The sequence below is a fragment of the Mustela lutreola genome, chromosome 2 (assembly GCF_030435805.1).
Source record: "Mustela lutreola isolate mMusLut2 chromosome 2, mMusLut2.pri, whole genome shotgun sequence".
Lineage (NCBI taxonomy): Eukaryota > Metazoa > Chordata > Mammalia > Carnivora > Mustelidae > Mustela > Mustela lutreola.
The window spans coordinates 128230214-128246196 of record NC_081291.1 but is presented as its reverse complement, the minus strand read 5'-3'; the positions used below and the strand labels follow the sequence as shown (position 1 = coordinate 128246196).

The 15983-nt window shown below is 41.6% G+C and overlaps 1 protein-coding gene across 3 annotated transcripts in view; it reads right to left on the bottom strand.

Annotated features, from left to right (window-relative positions):
* The window catches only part of NCEH1 (neutral cholesterol ester hydrolase 1), a 57279-nt gene extending 41732 nt beyond the window's left edge, over nt 1-15547 (bottom strand). Inside the window, exons 1-2 of one of the 3 annotated variants that reach the window (XM_059163466.1) lie at nt 15284-15413; nt 13393-13597 (exon numbers count right to left, since the gene is read on the bottom strand). Coding sequence is in view for 1 of the 3 variants with exons in the window: in XM_059163465.1 (XP_059019448.1) it covers nt 15284-15421 (138 nt within the window). In the remaining 2 variants the exon portion in view is untranslated. Of the gene's footprint in view, nt 1-13392; nt 13598-15283 lie in introns of all 3 variants that reach the window. The other 2 variants (XM_059163465.1, XM_059163467.1) reach the window with 2 other exon arrangements.
* Nucleotides 15548-15983: the final 436 nt, after the last annotated feature.

The window sequence follows — 15983 nt, the reverse complement described above, 5'->3', positions numbered from 1 at the left end:
ACTGGAATTTCTCCTTCTTCCTCTCACAACCAAACCCATGTTCATCATCCTTCAGGATCTATCGCAAATGTCCCCTCCTCTGCGGCACCCTGCCGTAGTCACTCCCCAGACAGTTACTCCTTCCTCTGCCCTCTCTAGTTCTTGGTTCAAGCTTCTACTTTTGATACTTGGAGAAATAGATGGTGAAAATGTAACAACTGCCTCCTTCACCTTTGTTGCCCTAAAACGGGCACACTGCCTGGGAGGTAATATGCTCAGTCTAACTGTGAATGGATTAATATAGTGCAGATTATGTTTCCTTTCATTATTGCTTTTAAGTTCTTGCTTTCTGAAAAAAGCAGGCATCTTACCCGTTACCATTTTTCTACTTGGGCTTTTCATGAAGAGGAACAGGAATCCAGGGCAAAAGCAAGCATATTTACTGGGTATTGGTGCAAGCGATGAATCACCAAATTCTACTCCTGAAACCAACATTGCACTGCATGTTAACTACTTAGAATTTTTTTTAAAAAATCTGAAGAAAGGAGCACCTGGGTGGCTCAGTGGGTTGGGCCTCTGCCTTCGGCTCAGGTCATGGTCTCAGGGTCCTGGGATCACGCCCTGCATCAGGCTCTCTGCTCGGCAGGGAGCCTGCTTCTCACCCCACCCCCCACCCCCCGCCTACTTGTAATCTCTGTCTGTCAAATAAATAAATAGAATCTTTTAAAAATTTTTTTGAAGAAAAACCCAAAACAAAAACAGCAGCGAGCACATTTTGCTGCTGGTCCTATTGTTGATGCCTTATTTGACAAGCAGGATGTACGGGGAAAACCTCCCATCAGGACATTTTCACTACCCTCTTTACAGTAAAAGCTGTTCAGGGACTTTGGATCAGTCACCATTTATTCAACCCACAGATATGCATTTACTTCATGCCAGGTACTTTTAGGAGTTGGGTTCATGGTGATGAAACCCACAGACACGCTCCCTCCCCCACAGAGCTTAACACCCTGGCAAGAAAGACAGAATTACTTAGGGAGACGAATTACTTAGGAATTAAACAGGCAATTCCCAATAACAAATGTTCTGTGGAGGGGAAGAACAGGGTTTAGCAAGAGAGGGAAATAGGGATGAGACAGAAACTAGACTGGGTAGTTAAAGCAAGAGGTGTCTAACCTTAGACCCAACCTCTTTGATGAGCAGACAAGAAGATTTGTCTCAAAGAAGGCACCACAGATCTCAAGAACTGCAGTGTTTGTTTTAAACTTTAAACAAAGAATGAGTTTTCTGAAGCAGTGCACTGGGGACACAACAGGAAAGACTGACTTACAAAAGTCTTTGTTTAAGACCAAAAAACCAAGTAACACTAGCAAAATAAATTTTCAGTCAAATTACATATTTGGCCACCAATATTTAAATGCTATTCTACAGATTGTAACAATGTTTTTAATGGGTAGTTTAAAGCTTATCTCACCAAGTGGTACTTATTCTTGAAAAAAATAATACTGTTGTTGTATGTTTTCATAATTTTACTATTATCTAACCTAGAGTTCGCATAATTAAAACAGTGAAATAGATCCTAACCCAGGAATGGGACTAGTTCTACCCCTGGTTCAGTTACATAAAGATCTCCTTCAAACTTCTTACACCTTTCAGAATCTCAATAGAAGTAGCTTCCGGTAGGCGCCATGCTGTCCCACTGCAGAATTGTACACCTGCTATTTTCTTGGAATGCCCTTACTTCCACATCTGTCTGATGGTTTCTTTGTATCCTTTCAGACTCAAAAAATGGATGGGATGGAGGGGAATGGCATACAGACATCTGAACATTAACAACACCCAAATGAAAGTCTAACTTTTTAAGCAGTTAAAGTTCTACAATCTACCCCAAAATAGGCTTTTATGGAGTCGGGAAATCACGTTTTTAGAGCAATTGAAAATCACTGCCAAACAGATTCCTTCTGTGGACATAACCAATAACAATGTTCTTGTTTTTATCCAAAACATCCTCATTTAAGTCACAGAACTTGCCAATTTGAATTTGCTACGTGAGGAAATAAGATCGACAAGCTATTGGTTTTGAGCTTCTGTGGTCGCTAACTAAGGTTCAAACCTAGCACATGGTGTGTCCTACAAAACCCTGGCCTATTGTTCTTGATAAAAGTATAGTATGAGCATTTTAATGGTATACTTTTAACTACAGAATTAATAGGCATCAATCTATAAGGCAATAAGTTTAATATTCATCTGATGTGAACTTCATTTTGAAGTAGACAGAAAAAGCTACTTAGCTTCTAAGATTCCACATTTTAAAATAGGTTGTCATATAGATGAACCAACCAACATAATAGCTATTTTACTTTTTCTTTCCACTTTTATAGTTCTTTTAAAGTTTTTTTTCTTTTTCTTTTTTTTTAAGCAACCTCCATATCCAGCATATATGACCCTGAGATCAAGAGTCAACTGCTCAACTGATTGAGCCAGTCAGGGGCCCCTAATTTTTTTTAAACAAATATTTTTTAAATCTACTAAATAGTTATATGTATATAACTTGTACATTTATTTTTATATATAGCTATTTAGCATCTCATTAATATCCATCAGTAACTTCCATTCGGGTTTTAATCATAAGCTACAAAGTTTATTTTTGCTATATCCTGTGAGAAATGATAGTTCAAACTATCATTTCAAACTAACTAAAAACATTAGTTTTGGCCAACATCCTTGAAATCATTCTAACAAACAGGCTATAGGTTGAGACCCTGAAATGTAAAACTCACAGTTGCTTGGGAGTACATTTGTGGCTGATACTTTGAGGCGAACACCAGGATATAGAGCTGATGGGCCCCATTCCAACCTCACTTCCGTCAGTCTCTCAGGAGAATTCAACTCAGCTGACCACCCTCTCCTTGTACTATTCTTTGCTGGTTTCTTTGACACTTTATTTCCCCAGTTTTCCTCATTGTTCCCTGACTGCTCTGTCCCCTTTGTTGGCACCACCTCTTCTCAGATTGAAAACTACTCTCTTCTCATTCAACATTGTTTCCATAGGGGATTTCATGCCTTTACAGGATTTCAATTACCACTAGCCTGCCAACAAATTTCTCCATATTCACTATATTTTCTTGCCACAGATTTTTGGCATGGGATTGTAGTTCTAGGAAGGCCAAGTGTCGTCTGGTTTGTGAACTGCTATCACCACAGTGCCCAGTATATGGTTGTTAACCAATGATAGGAGGCCATCATGAATTTCTTCTGTTATGGTAGTCAACTGAAGACACCTGCCTTTAATAACTTTAGAAATCAAAGTCACCTTTTCCATAGGTACAGGCCAGATCTCTAGGCCCAAAAGATGGCAATCAATTGAGCAAATCCAAAGTCCTTTGTTAAGAATATCAACCACTTTCTTGATGTGGCAAGATGGTCCACCACTGGGACAGAATTCAAATAAAGGACTTTAATTTATATAGCAAAATGTCAAGTCACCAACTGTACCTTAGGGACCTAAAGCCCAAGCAACTTTTTTCAGGTGACATCATATTCTAAAACGAATTGATAACTTGGCAGACTCCAGTGGAAATCTTTGATATAAGACAGTGAAAGCCTGAGAGACATTCAATTCCTTTGAATTTTAGAGCACCAACTCCAAAGGCCGAGTGCCTGAATTAGAGTTTTGACTCTGCATGACTTGGGCAAGATACCTACCCCCTCTGTGCCTCAGTTTCTTCATTTACAGGAATAGCAATAGTACTTACCTTACAGGATTCTTATAAAGGTTGAATATATACAGGACAAGACAGAACAGTATGAGTTAGCTACGAGGATGATAATTCGTAGATCTATTCAGTTAGAGCATCAGCAAATTCAGTCCACAGACTCCAAAACTTTAACCAGAGGAAGAAGTTTTTAGTTCTTGCTTTACAGCAAGCATTGTGCAGGAATTTTATATATGCAATTGTATATAGTCCATATAACAAGCCTCAAGGGAAGCACTACCATTGTCTCACTTTTATAGATGAGAAAACTAAGGTTAGAGTTCTACGAACTTGCCCAGCTACTTTCACAACTAGTTAGTGCTGAAGCCAGGAGTTAAACCCAGTAGCCACAGCCAACAGAAGTTGAAGTTAAGATCTATATCTATACAGAAATCCAGTCTGCTTATAAGAGCAGTGGCAGACTGACAAGATTAACAGTGAAAATAAAAGAATACAAAACAGTATATTACTGTTGGAGTATATTGCAGACAGTTACAAAAATAAGATCTGGACTATATATTTCTTAGTATTATTTCTGGTACTATTCCAGGTCCTTTACCTACTTCTTGAAAAGATTTTATTTATTTATTTATTTGAGAGTGAGAGAAAAAGTGAGAGAGAGAGCATGAGCAGTGAAGGGGGGGGGTTGGGAGGGGCGCAGAGTGAAAGGGAGAGGCAGAAGCAGACCCCCCACTGAACAGGGAGCCTGACGTGGGGCTCGATCCCAGAACCCGGGGATCATGACCTGAGCTGAAGGCAGATGTTTAATCAACGGAGCCACCCAGGCACCTCATCATGAAGTTTTTTGTAAAATGAAGACCTATAGTTAATTTTGGGACCCACTGTATATTCTAAGACTCAAAATACATGTTAATATGGTAGGAATTCTGAAATGTTTTACAAGTAAATAAAGAAATCCTGATCAACTCATTATTTCCTGGTCTTATATAACCATAGAACCTCTCCAGTATGTAATATATATTAAAATCCTCCAGGACTAAAATTTTGAAGGCATAATACATAAAATCTTCTAGGACTGAAATTCATAAATCCATGCTACGTCCTTGATGCTTTCTTTCTTTCTTTTTTAAGATTTTATTTATTTGACAGAGAGAGAGTAGGCAGAGAGGCAGGCAGAGTGAAAGGAGGAAGCAGGCTCCCTGCTGAGCGGAGAGCCTGATGCAGGGCTCGAACCCAGGACCCCAGGACTCCAGGACCCCAGGACTATGACCTGAGCCGAAGGCAAAGCTTTAACCCACTGAGCCACCCAGGCACCCCTGCTTGATGCTTTCTTAATGTGGATCAAACAACTAATACAAAACATTCCAGAGTGTGGGTTTGGAAGGGAAGGAGGGAAGAAGGAGCAATCATAATAGGAAGCTATGGAATATCACAGAAAGGGCTATGGAGGCCAACAGATCCCGTTCACAGCCAGCAGTTATTTAACCTTGCTAGTGGTTGTGTTTATTATTCAGTAAACAGATCCATTATTATACTCTTATCTGCCAGCAATCTCATTCTATTAAAACTAGATCATTTTCTACAAGCCGAACTGACTTACTAAGAAAGTCAAGGAAACAGGAACTATTGCTGCCATGGACATGCTTCTCACTAACAGGGAAGAACTGTGCCATGAAATGGAAAGGCCTGCAAGCTTGGGACAGAGTGACCCTTAGAACTGAGGCATAAACTAGGAAGAGTGAGATAAACATCTTGCATTTTAGAAGAGTAGACTTCAGAACCGTCAAAGAAAGGGTAATGTGAATCCCAGAGCACGGACGATATTATGGGACAGGCAGCACAGAAGAGGGTCAGTCAAATTAATTTCTCATGAAGCATTCGTCAATTATCCATTTAAGAGGAAAAGGGAAAGGTAGAACAGTATCAAATGAATGTGGGAATTCACCAGTGATCTTTTCTGATAAAGGATTTCTTTTTTTAAGTTATTTATTTATTTATCTGACAGACAGAGATCACGAGTAGGCAGAGAGAGAGAGAGAGAGAGGAGGAAGCAGGCTCCCTGCTGAGCAGAGAGCCAGATGTGGGGCTCGATCTCAGGACACTGGGATCATGACCCGAGCCAAAGGCAGAGGCTTTAACCCACTGAGCCACCCAAGTGCCCCTTCACCAGTGATCTTTTAAAGAGACAGCCTAATGTTTAACAAGAAACAGACAGATACATTTATTACAAATTCAAAAATAAGCATCAATCTGCAAAAATAATATGAGGAAGTTAAAAACCCAGAAAACAGTGAGGCTTGCAAAAAAAAAAAAAAAAATGTTGCAAAGGGCAGCAAAAAAATCCTTTGGGAGTAAGTTCAGAGTCACAGGCCCATGGGAGCACCAAGTCTGCTCTTTGGTGCAAATGAAGTAATACAGAAGACTGAAAGTAAGCAGAACCATAAATTCTTGTTTTCTCTATAACAAATGATCTTCAAAGCAAAACCAAACCCTAAAACAGATAAGGGGAATTATGTCTATGATAGCTGAGAAAGCCTAGAATTTGGTGGGGAGCTTGTACATAAAGAAACATCCACCTAAGGAAAGAAACATAATGGGACACACACATGAGAATGCCAGCAGAGTATAAAGGACAGAGAGATTAAGGCTGATTGGGGAAAAAGGAAAGTTTCCCAAAGAGATGCTTTTTGAGTGGGTGTTGAAAGATGTGTGGAATGTTAGCTAAAGTCCACGGGTGGGAGGGCATGGGAGGCAGAGGTATCAAGTGTGCAGACATCATGGGAACACTGAGGCTAGATCCCGCAATGTGGGACTGACTGGGGCAGGCTCTATGTGACTATTAGGAAGTCGTACTTCTATTCTGCCACTATTGCAGGGGACATGAAGCCTGGGGGTGAGGGAAGAGATGGCAGGGGTGGGTTACTGGAGGGTTAACGGTCAGGTTTCAGCAGAACAGGGAGCACAGGAATTATTCTACAACTTTGACTTGATTATGCTGAATGGTGGCAAGCCGAATAAACAGTCCAGATCTGTTTGGGAATAATTCTGACTTAGAGTAGTTTTCCCAGCATGATTATTAATAGCAGCTCCTAGCACTCTTAAAAATGTCCTGGTTTGGACAATAAGTTATAAGACTACCTAGATACATATGTACCTTGGGGACTATCTATCTATGTTTAATAGCAATAATAACAAACTTGTACTTAAATGGTTATAAACTATGGAGAGGAGAGCTTCCCAACAGGTGGGCCACAAGACATTGATGTTTTGATGTTTCATGGAGGTGAAAACTCAAAACCGTTTTTTATAGCTACTCCAAATTTATCAGCATCCATATTCTATTCGAGACCCATTTGTGTAATCCTCTGTATAAATCTTGCCAGTTCTATCATTCAAGCCCATACAGATCGATTCCCTCCTTATCTCCTCCAGTTTCCTCTGGCATATTTTTACAAGCATAATCGAGTCTATGGCATGGAAAAAGGTTGGGAAGCACTACTGAAGATTAATTTAACTGGGGGAGATCAGAAAAAGGTCAGGATTCAGTGAGCTAGTATCAAAGTTATCATGAGCACTCCCCTGTGCCTGGCTGCAGCTACGAGGGGTGGGTCACAGAGACAGCACTAGAGACAAAAAGGGCAAATCCATCATGGAGGACTTTGTTTTTAGGTCAGCCTGGCTCAGCAAGTGAGAGCAGGAAAATAGGAAACCAGGACATTCGATTCTAGTGTCTGTTTTGCCAATATAAATGAACCATGTGATCTTGGGGAGGTCACTGACCCTTTTTGAACCTCAGTTTCCTCACTTGATAAATGGAAGCAATTCATGCCAGCCAGTTATCCATTACAAAAATAAAAGGAAGGGTGGGGCATCAGGCTGGCTTAGTGGGTGGAGCAAGTGACTCTCCTTAGGATCATGAGTTCAAGCCCCACAGAGAGCTTACTTAAAAACAACAACAACCGGGGCGCCTGGGTGGCTCAGTGGGTTAAGCCGCTGCCTTCGGCTCAGGTCATGATCTCAGGGTCCTGGGATCGAGTCCCACATCGGGCTCTCTGCTCAGCAGGGAGCCTGCTTCCCTCTCTCTCTCTCTGCCAGCTTCTCTACCTACCTGTGATCTCTCTCTGTCAAATAAAATAAAAAATAAAAAAATCTTTAAAAAAAAAAAAAAAAAAAAAAAACAACAACAACCACCAAAAACTAAAAACAACAAAAAAAACTTAGAACACATTTAAAAAAAATGATTTATTCATTTTATTTGAGAGAGAGAGAGGCAGGGGAGGGGCAGAGAGAGTCTTAAGCAAATTCTAACTGAACACAGAGTGGGACTTGGGGCTTGATCACACGACCTTGAGATCACGACCTTAGCAAAAACCAAGAGTCAGATGCTTAACCAGGGCACCACTCAGGCACTGCCAAACACAGATTTTTTTTAAAAAATAAAAAAAAAGGGGGGGGCAATTAAGTGAAATCTTTTGTAAACTCTAGACTGCTATATAAACGTAAAATATAATAAGAAATCATGTTCCTTTAGGGTCTCATTTCTCTTAATGCAGGCCTCTGCATCCTGTGTCGCCACTGGTATCCCCCTGGGGGTATCCCTGGTAGGATCTCTCAGTCTTACTCTCACTCCATGCACATCCATTCCCGCTACTTTCACTACTTTCCACTCACTTTCACTGAGAAGACTGTTCTAGAATACAGAGTCGACTATGTGATTTCCCTGTGAAAACTCTTTTAGTGGCCCCTTTCTCAGCCCACAGAGCCCTTTGTTATCTGGTCTGTGGCTCCCACCAGCCTTCCCTCTCTGAAGTTTAAACTACTTTTGGTTGCTTAGCTATATAACCCTCTCCCATTGGACTGTCCCTTCTGGCACAGTCCCTCTCCCATTGGAATGCCCTTCCACCCTCCCCTCTCCACCCTCCTCTTTTCCTCCTGCATCTTGTTCACTCAGCTCCTGTGGAAAGGCAGCTAGTACAATGGGTAAGCTCTTGAGCTCAGAGTGAGACAGGCAGGAGTTGAATCTCTCATGAACTGGGTCATCTTGAGCAAGTTATTTTTCCTTTGCATTTTCAGTTTCCTCCTTTGTAAGGGAAGGAGAGTAAGAACATCCGCTTACTGTGTGCTTTACAGAGGTTAGTTTTTTGTCGGTTTTTTTTTTTTTTTTTTTTCTGTCAACAATCAACCTTGGTAACTCAGATTAGATACCAATGTGAAGGGAAAACAGTCCTCAATGCCTGCTGCCTGGTTCTACATTAGAGGTCCTTTTTCAGGCTCTTGGAGCAACCCATGACACCTCTGTCAAAAACTCTGTCATTCAAGAACACACTCTGTAGGGGCACCTGGGTGGCTCAGTTGTTGAGCATCTGCCTTCTACTCAGGTCATGATCGAGGGATCCTGGGATCCAGCCCTGCCTTGGGCTCCCTGCTCAGTGGGAAGCCTGCTCCTTCCCCTTCCACTGTCCCTGGTTGTGTTCCCTCTCTCACTGTGTCTCTGTCAAATAAATAAATAAAATCTTAAAAAAAAAAAAAAAAAGAACACCCTTTGTAACTGCCAATAGGCTTAACTTCCCTTCGTGTCATTGTAAACTGCTCAAGATTAGATATGGGTCTTTTTCATGTTTGTTTTGCCAGTTCTTAACACAGGTGTTTAGTTATTATTTATTGAAGGAGTGATGACTTCCAAAGGGTAGGATTTTAGTTTTATTTTGGAAACACTGAAAGATTGTTAAAATTTCGTAACAGGACACAAACTGGGTAGAGAATATAACGAGGTTTGCCACTTGGACATTCAATTATATTTCTTAATTCTTTATAAATATAAAATGGAGAAAAGAAGTAATGATCTCCTATATCATTTCATTTGACAATGAAAATATATACTCAGTATGTTAAAACAAAAAATTGTGCATTAACACACTTCTATACCTCCCAGAAATATCTTAAGGTCAAGCCCAAGTCACAGGATAGAAACAGAATGTCCCACTAAAATAAAGTAATATAGCATTCCTGTGCTGAGGGCTCTATTTGTAGAGTTCTAGGAAAAATAACAAAGTAAACTATAAATTGGGCATTGCCTAACACATCTGGTAGCTGAATCAATCTGCCCTAATTTTTTTTAAAGATTTATTTATTTATTTTAGAGAGAGGGAGAAAGACAGACAGCTTGGGGGAGGAGCAGAGGGAAAGAGAGAGAGAAAATCTCCAGGAGATACCTCACAGAGTGTGGAGCCCTATGCAGGGCTCGACCCCATGATCCAAGGATCAGGAACTGAGCCAAAATCAAGAGTCAGTCACTTACTGGACACAGCCACCCAGATGTCCCACCCCTAAAGTATTCTTAAAGCATTTCTGCTGCAGGTGTTTATAAAAATTCCATCAAGTTAGTTCAGAATTATTGTGATTGGTGAAATCTTTAATTAAATGAAGAAATATGTATCATAGCAAGCCCTGAAGGCAGCGGACAAAACTTACTATTTACTAATGTTCTTGAGTTAAATTTACCGGACAGTAGGAAACATTGCGGTTCACAAACAGTTATGAAAAAGGTTAGCAAACCCGGAGTTCTGCATGGCATCCAGCTGAGCTGGATTTAAACTACACACTTACACAGCCTGAGTGCACATTCATGCATGGAACATCCAGGGGAAGCCAAGTTGCATTCTGATGTCTGGAGACATTTTACAAGATGAAAAACCTTGTTCAACTGGTTCAAAAGCACGGTCATCCAGAAGAAACAGGGGGAACATTCAGCAAAAATATAAATTTCAATCATCTGTTTTACATTATGTCATCAAAAAGATACATAGTAGAGGAGCGCCTGGGTGGCTCATTTGCTTATGCATCCACTCTTGATTTCGGCTGAGGTCAGGACCTCAGGTCATGGAACCGAGCCCCGCCATCAGGCTCTGTACTCCTCTCTGAGTCTGCCTGTCCCTCTGCTTCTCCCCTACTTGCACCCGCTCTTTCTCTTCCTCTCAAATAAATAAGTAAAATCTTTTTTAAAAAAGATATATAGTAGAGTTATTAGTAAATTGGGAAATGATCAAGGTGAGCCAAACCCAGCCCTTGCTCTGAGCTCCCTTCAGACACCTATTGCCTTTAGCCGCCATCTTTACCTTCCTCTAAACTGTACATAACCTCTCCCTTCTATGAGCTTCTGAAACTGTGCCTCTTCAGTAATGCCTGTCAGCAGCTGCCTTCTTAATAGCTATATATTAACATGTCTTCTCCATTCCAGCATGCTGTAGGTTCTTTTAGGCCATTCTAGCATCTCCCTAAAACTGCACATGTGGGCTTCCCATCTGTGTCACATCTAAGTGACTATGTATGAAGCATGCCACTGTGATACCTGTATCAGGGGATCTGGGATGCTTTTTTTTTTTTTTAAAGAAATCTGACTTCCTTATAGAACAATGACTAAAATAATCACATTGGTATGTGTGTGCATATCAATTCCTTTTTAGAAATAGGAAATCTACAAAAACTTTTTAAAACAATTTCTTATTACTATACTCATTCATAGAAAAGCTAGAATATATAGAAATTAAAATTGAAGATAGACCAGAAAAAAAGCATTATATTTTAAATTATACCCTTCTGCCTTTTCTCTAAGTAAAGATAGACTGGTATAGCTACTGATGTATATAACTATATGTTTTGGTATATAGATATACAGAACTATATATTTTTGTTGCATTTCCTCACTTAACATAAAGTACATATTTTTTGTAGGTCATTAGACATTATTTTACAACCTAAATGTTTTGACTGTATAGTATTAAAAAATGTGTGTTCCATAATTTATATGATTTCTTATTTTTCTTGCTTTCACTTTTTTTTAAACCATGCTGCAAAAACAAAACAAGGTTGGTGAATGTTCCCCCTTATTTCTCATGAAACAGCAGTGCTGGGGCCCCCGGGTGGCTCAGTCGGTTGAGTGACTGATTCTTAATTTCAGGTCATGGTCTCAGGGTTGTGGGATGGAGCCCCACACTGAGCTCTAAACTCAGTATGGAGTGCTTGAGATTCTGGCTCTTCCTCTCCCTCTGCCCCTCCACTCACTCTCTCTCTTACTCTCAAAATAAATAAAATCTTAAAAAAAAAAAAAAAAGTAGTGCTTTTGGACTAGTTGAATAAGGTTTCTAATCCTGTAAAATGTTTCAATCCCTACAGCTATAATTTTGATTATATCACTGATTACTCAAAATTAATTCATACTGAGGGATTGTTGGGTCAAAGAATAAGCCTACTTCTACTATTTCCAATGCATATTGCCCAAATCAGCAGTGCACAGTTCTCAGTATCTCCACCTGTACCAGGATTACCATTTTGAAAAAACTTTCCTTACACAGCATTTTGAAATCAGTCTCCAGAACGCACCCCCACCAACTCTCTACTTTTGTCCCCCAGTGTCTTGCTGACCAATCTTCTCCACTGCCTTTCCCAAACCTTTCGTGTTTTTCCACAGCTCAACATCTTATGAAGGCTTTGCTATAACAATGTAATTTGCCTAGCTAGTATTTTATCCCCTTAGACTCTTACAGCCAAAGTGTCAATCAACTAATCTGATAAACTAATCCATGCTAATGTAAAAGGACTCATTTCCAGCAACCTGTGTGCAAGTAACTAGTGCAATTTAAGGAATATAGATTATTTGATCTGCAATGCATTTGATTCACCTTAAAGAGCAATGGTTCTCAAATTTTACTGCATTTGAAATCACCTGGGGAGCTTTTAGAGCTCCTGATGCCTGGGACTCACCTCCCAGAGATTCTGAATAAACCTGGTATAGCACAGAACTTGGGCATCAGGATTTGTAAAGATCCTTGGGGATTTTAATGCAGCATCTGTGTTTGAAATGACTTGAGAAAGATCTCAAGTAGCTTCTTCTTAGGTTATATTGGAGGATCCCAAGGAAAGAAAAAGTATAGTGAACAAAATCTCAATTATCTGACTCACCTGCACAAGATAAAGGAGATAAGAATGGGCAGGAAGAGGTGCAGCATTTGCCAATGACACAGAATAGAAGCAGCATCCATCATTCTTGATGCTGGGCACGTGCTGACTGTGCTAAGAAGTAGGCCAAACTTCACCTCTGAAGTAGCTTCAGTGGCTTTTGTCAATGAGCAAATCAACTCTAATTAAAATTGCTTGGGTCACAAACTTCATGCCATGCAATTTAGTGATAGCTCCCCAGGTTTCAATGAGATAAATCACTTCCAGTTTACATTTGTTTTACCGTTTCAACAAGGTTGGGCAATCCCACAGATTTTCTCCACAATCTAACTCTTAGAGGTATAACTACAAGTTCCAGATATCTAAATACATTATTAAACCTCATAGCAACCTCGTAAGGTAGGTTTTAAGCCTGTTTTACAGGGAAAACAGAGGAAGACCAGAGGTAGTTTGTAAATTGCCTGGCCTTGATGCCAGCAAGTGGCCTGGTTGGGATGGGGCTCAGGGAGGCATACCTCCAGCAGTCATGCTTTCGTATTTACTTACAATGTGTCAAGTCACCTTGTCTTTTCCCTGGCACAATTTGAAGTGACATTAGTAAATTGCTTTACTGGGTAGAATATGCTACCATGTGGCCTGAACAATCTTTCTGATACTTCACAATTTAGAAGAAAAGTGATGAGAGCCACTTCTGGGCAAACCCACTCTCAAGCCACAGTGTCAGGTGAGGATAACTGGTTACCTTATTTATCTCTCTGACTTGGCTTTACACACAGTATCAGTCCCAAACGCCAGCTGAGGGCACATTTTATACAGAGGATCATTGGGTCCAAAGGTCTTGCCTTTGTTGGGTTGACAGCCTATAGTTGGGGAAGAACGGCTTTTCTCTGAACCTGACTTTTCCCAAATTACACATGATGGGGAAGACTCCTTTGGTGACCTGAAAACTAAAAAAAAAAAATCTCTGTAGCCAATATAGCAGTTGGATTTTTTTTTCATGTTTTTCTTATTCCTCTAACTAGTCATTCTTCTTTTTATTGTTGAAGGCCCTTATAACCCACCCAGGTAAAGACCATTTAAGGTCTTTAAAAGAACTTTAAAGGATAGCACTCCCAAATTACTTAATTTCTGAAGGAAGAGAGGGACTTCAGGGCTTCCTACAAGAAGACCACCTTTCTTGGGACAAATGCTAGAGAAGGGAATGGTCATTCTTTCACCAGGTCAGCATTACAGTCAGCAGGAGGGAAGAAAGGGGATCTATAACTTCATAAACCATTCCTAAGAGACAACAGGGAACGGAAAACATGGCTGAATTTAAAAAAAATGAATTGCTGGGGTGTCTGGCTGCCTCAGTAGGTGGAAGAGGTAGCTCTTAATCCCAGAGTTGTGAGTTTGAGCCCCGCACTGGGTGTATAGGTTAGTTAAAAATAAATTTTTTTTTAAATAATTAAAAAAAAAAAAAAAAGAAAGAAAACCAAATCCCAAGTAGGAATGTGCTACAATACCCTCCTTCGGGGGCTTTTCCGTGATTTTACACACAATTAGAATGGACAGGGAAAAGGAACATCAGCCTGCTAGGAAAATCATGATTTTTTTTTCTCTCCCTCTTTCTCTAGTCACTGGGGGGGGGGGGGGGGGGGAGGGGGAGCTTACAAAAATAACCTGAGATTAAGAAGGGTTAGAATAATAGGACCCAGCCTTGGCTGCTGACTGTAGTTAAGATTTTAGATTCTCTGGCACTAAAATTAATGTCTCTTACTGTAGAATAAACTGCAGACAGTTACACCGCACTGTCTACGGGGAAAAGAAATCCATCCCCATGGCACAACAGACAGAAATGCTCCCTCGCCAGGGTGAGCAGGAGTATCCTGGCTCAGAGATGATCTCCTTGACAATCAAGGACAGGAAAGAAATGCTGCAGGGCAGGCAGAAAACAAGTGCATCACGCGAACCGCAGCTGCCGCCCCCTCCACCGCCTGGTCTTCGGAGTGGCAGCCAGGCCTCCTGGCCTCCTTCTTGGGCTGAGCTGATAAGCACCGCGCACGAAGCGGGAGATCACCGCGGTTACTCAAGTGCTAGCAAGAACCCTGCCAGTTGCCCCCAGGAACAGAGAGCTCCACAGTCAGGGGACCTCGGGAGATCGCGGGGGCCGCTTCTGCTTTTAAGGTGGCCGCACACGGCCCCAGGAATCAGAGCCTGTTTTTCCCCACAGCCTTCCTAAAACATTTAACTCACTCTCTGCTGGCCCCTACAGAAGAAGGAAAATGGGGAGATTTTATAAAAATGCTGAAAGGTGTATTTATTTATTTATTTATTTATTTTTGACGTTGTCAACCAAGAAAGAGGGGAGATATTTAGGACAGACGAAGGGTTAAAGAGTTATCAAATTCTATTCAAGAACTTCACCTTGGCGGCCACCAACGCAGAGGAGAAGATAGAGATCTAGCCCGCTGCTAGCAAGGAGGCAAATGCGACACCCCGAAAACGCCAGACTGAACCACCTTAAAAATCGATCGCCTAATTGCGTTAGAAAAATACGCGTTCTCGGGGGACGCGGTCCGGAAATCTTGCTTTCCCCCTTCAAATATTACTTAAGAGCAGGGAGAGAGAATCAGCTCTGGGCTGCGTCTCACCACTTGCTGTGCGCTCCGGAAAGTCGCGTCCAGCAGCATCAGCTTCCAGGGATCCGACACGGCGCTGGGCAGGGGGATGTAGATGTAATAAGCAACCAGCGCCACCAGGGCGGTGAGCAGGACACAGGACGACCTCATCCTTCTCCGGCTCGGCGTGCCCGCGGGTGGACGCGGAGGAGAGATCGGTGCCACCCAAAGACCTCCGGCAAGTTTCTGTAAGGGTCAGCCGCTCATTCACCGGTTTCTTATGCGCCCAGGAGCCAATCAGAGGCGGCGTCGGGAGGAAGTCGGAGCGCTGACGTGCCTCCTCTTCGGTGTCCTTGCAGTGTTGCAGCCACTCGGGGTTTGAGAACGCTCGCGGGCTGCCCTGGGCGCAGCACAGCGGACTCTGGAGGACACAGGTCTGTATTGCACGCCTGTAACTAAGGGCTCGCTCCTGCAGGATCCCGAACTAAAACCCAGAAGAGTTTCGGTGTGATGAGTCTCTCTGTGTGTGCAAAGCCCGTGGGCCACTCTGACTCACAATGGAGATACTGAGAAAGAATAAAAATACACTATCTTCGAGAGCCAGACTTGCAATGGAATATAAATTCCAGCTGATACGTGCTGGGAAAAGATACTAAATTCCCGTAGTTCAATCAGTGACAAGCCAGTAGCCTAGCTAGCACCCAAGTCTTGGCTTCCAAACTCATTTGCCAGT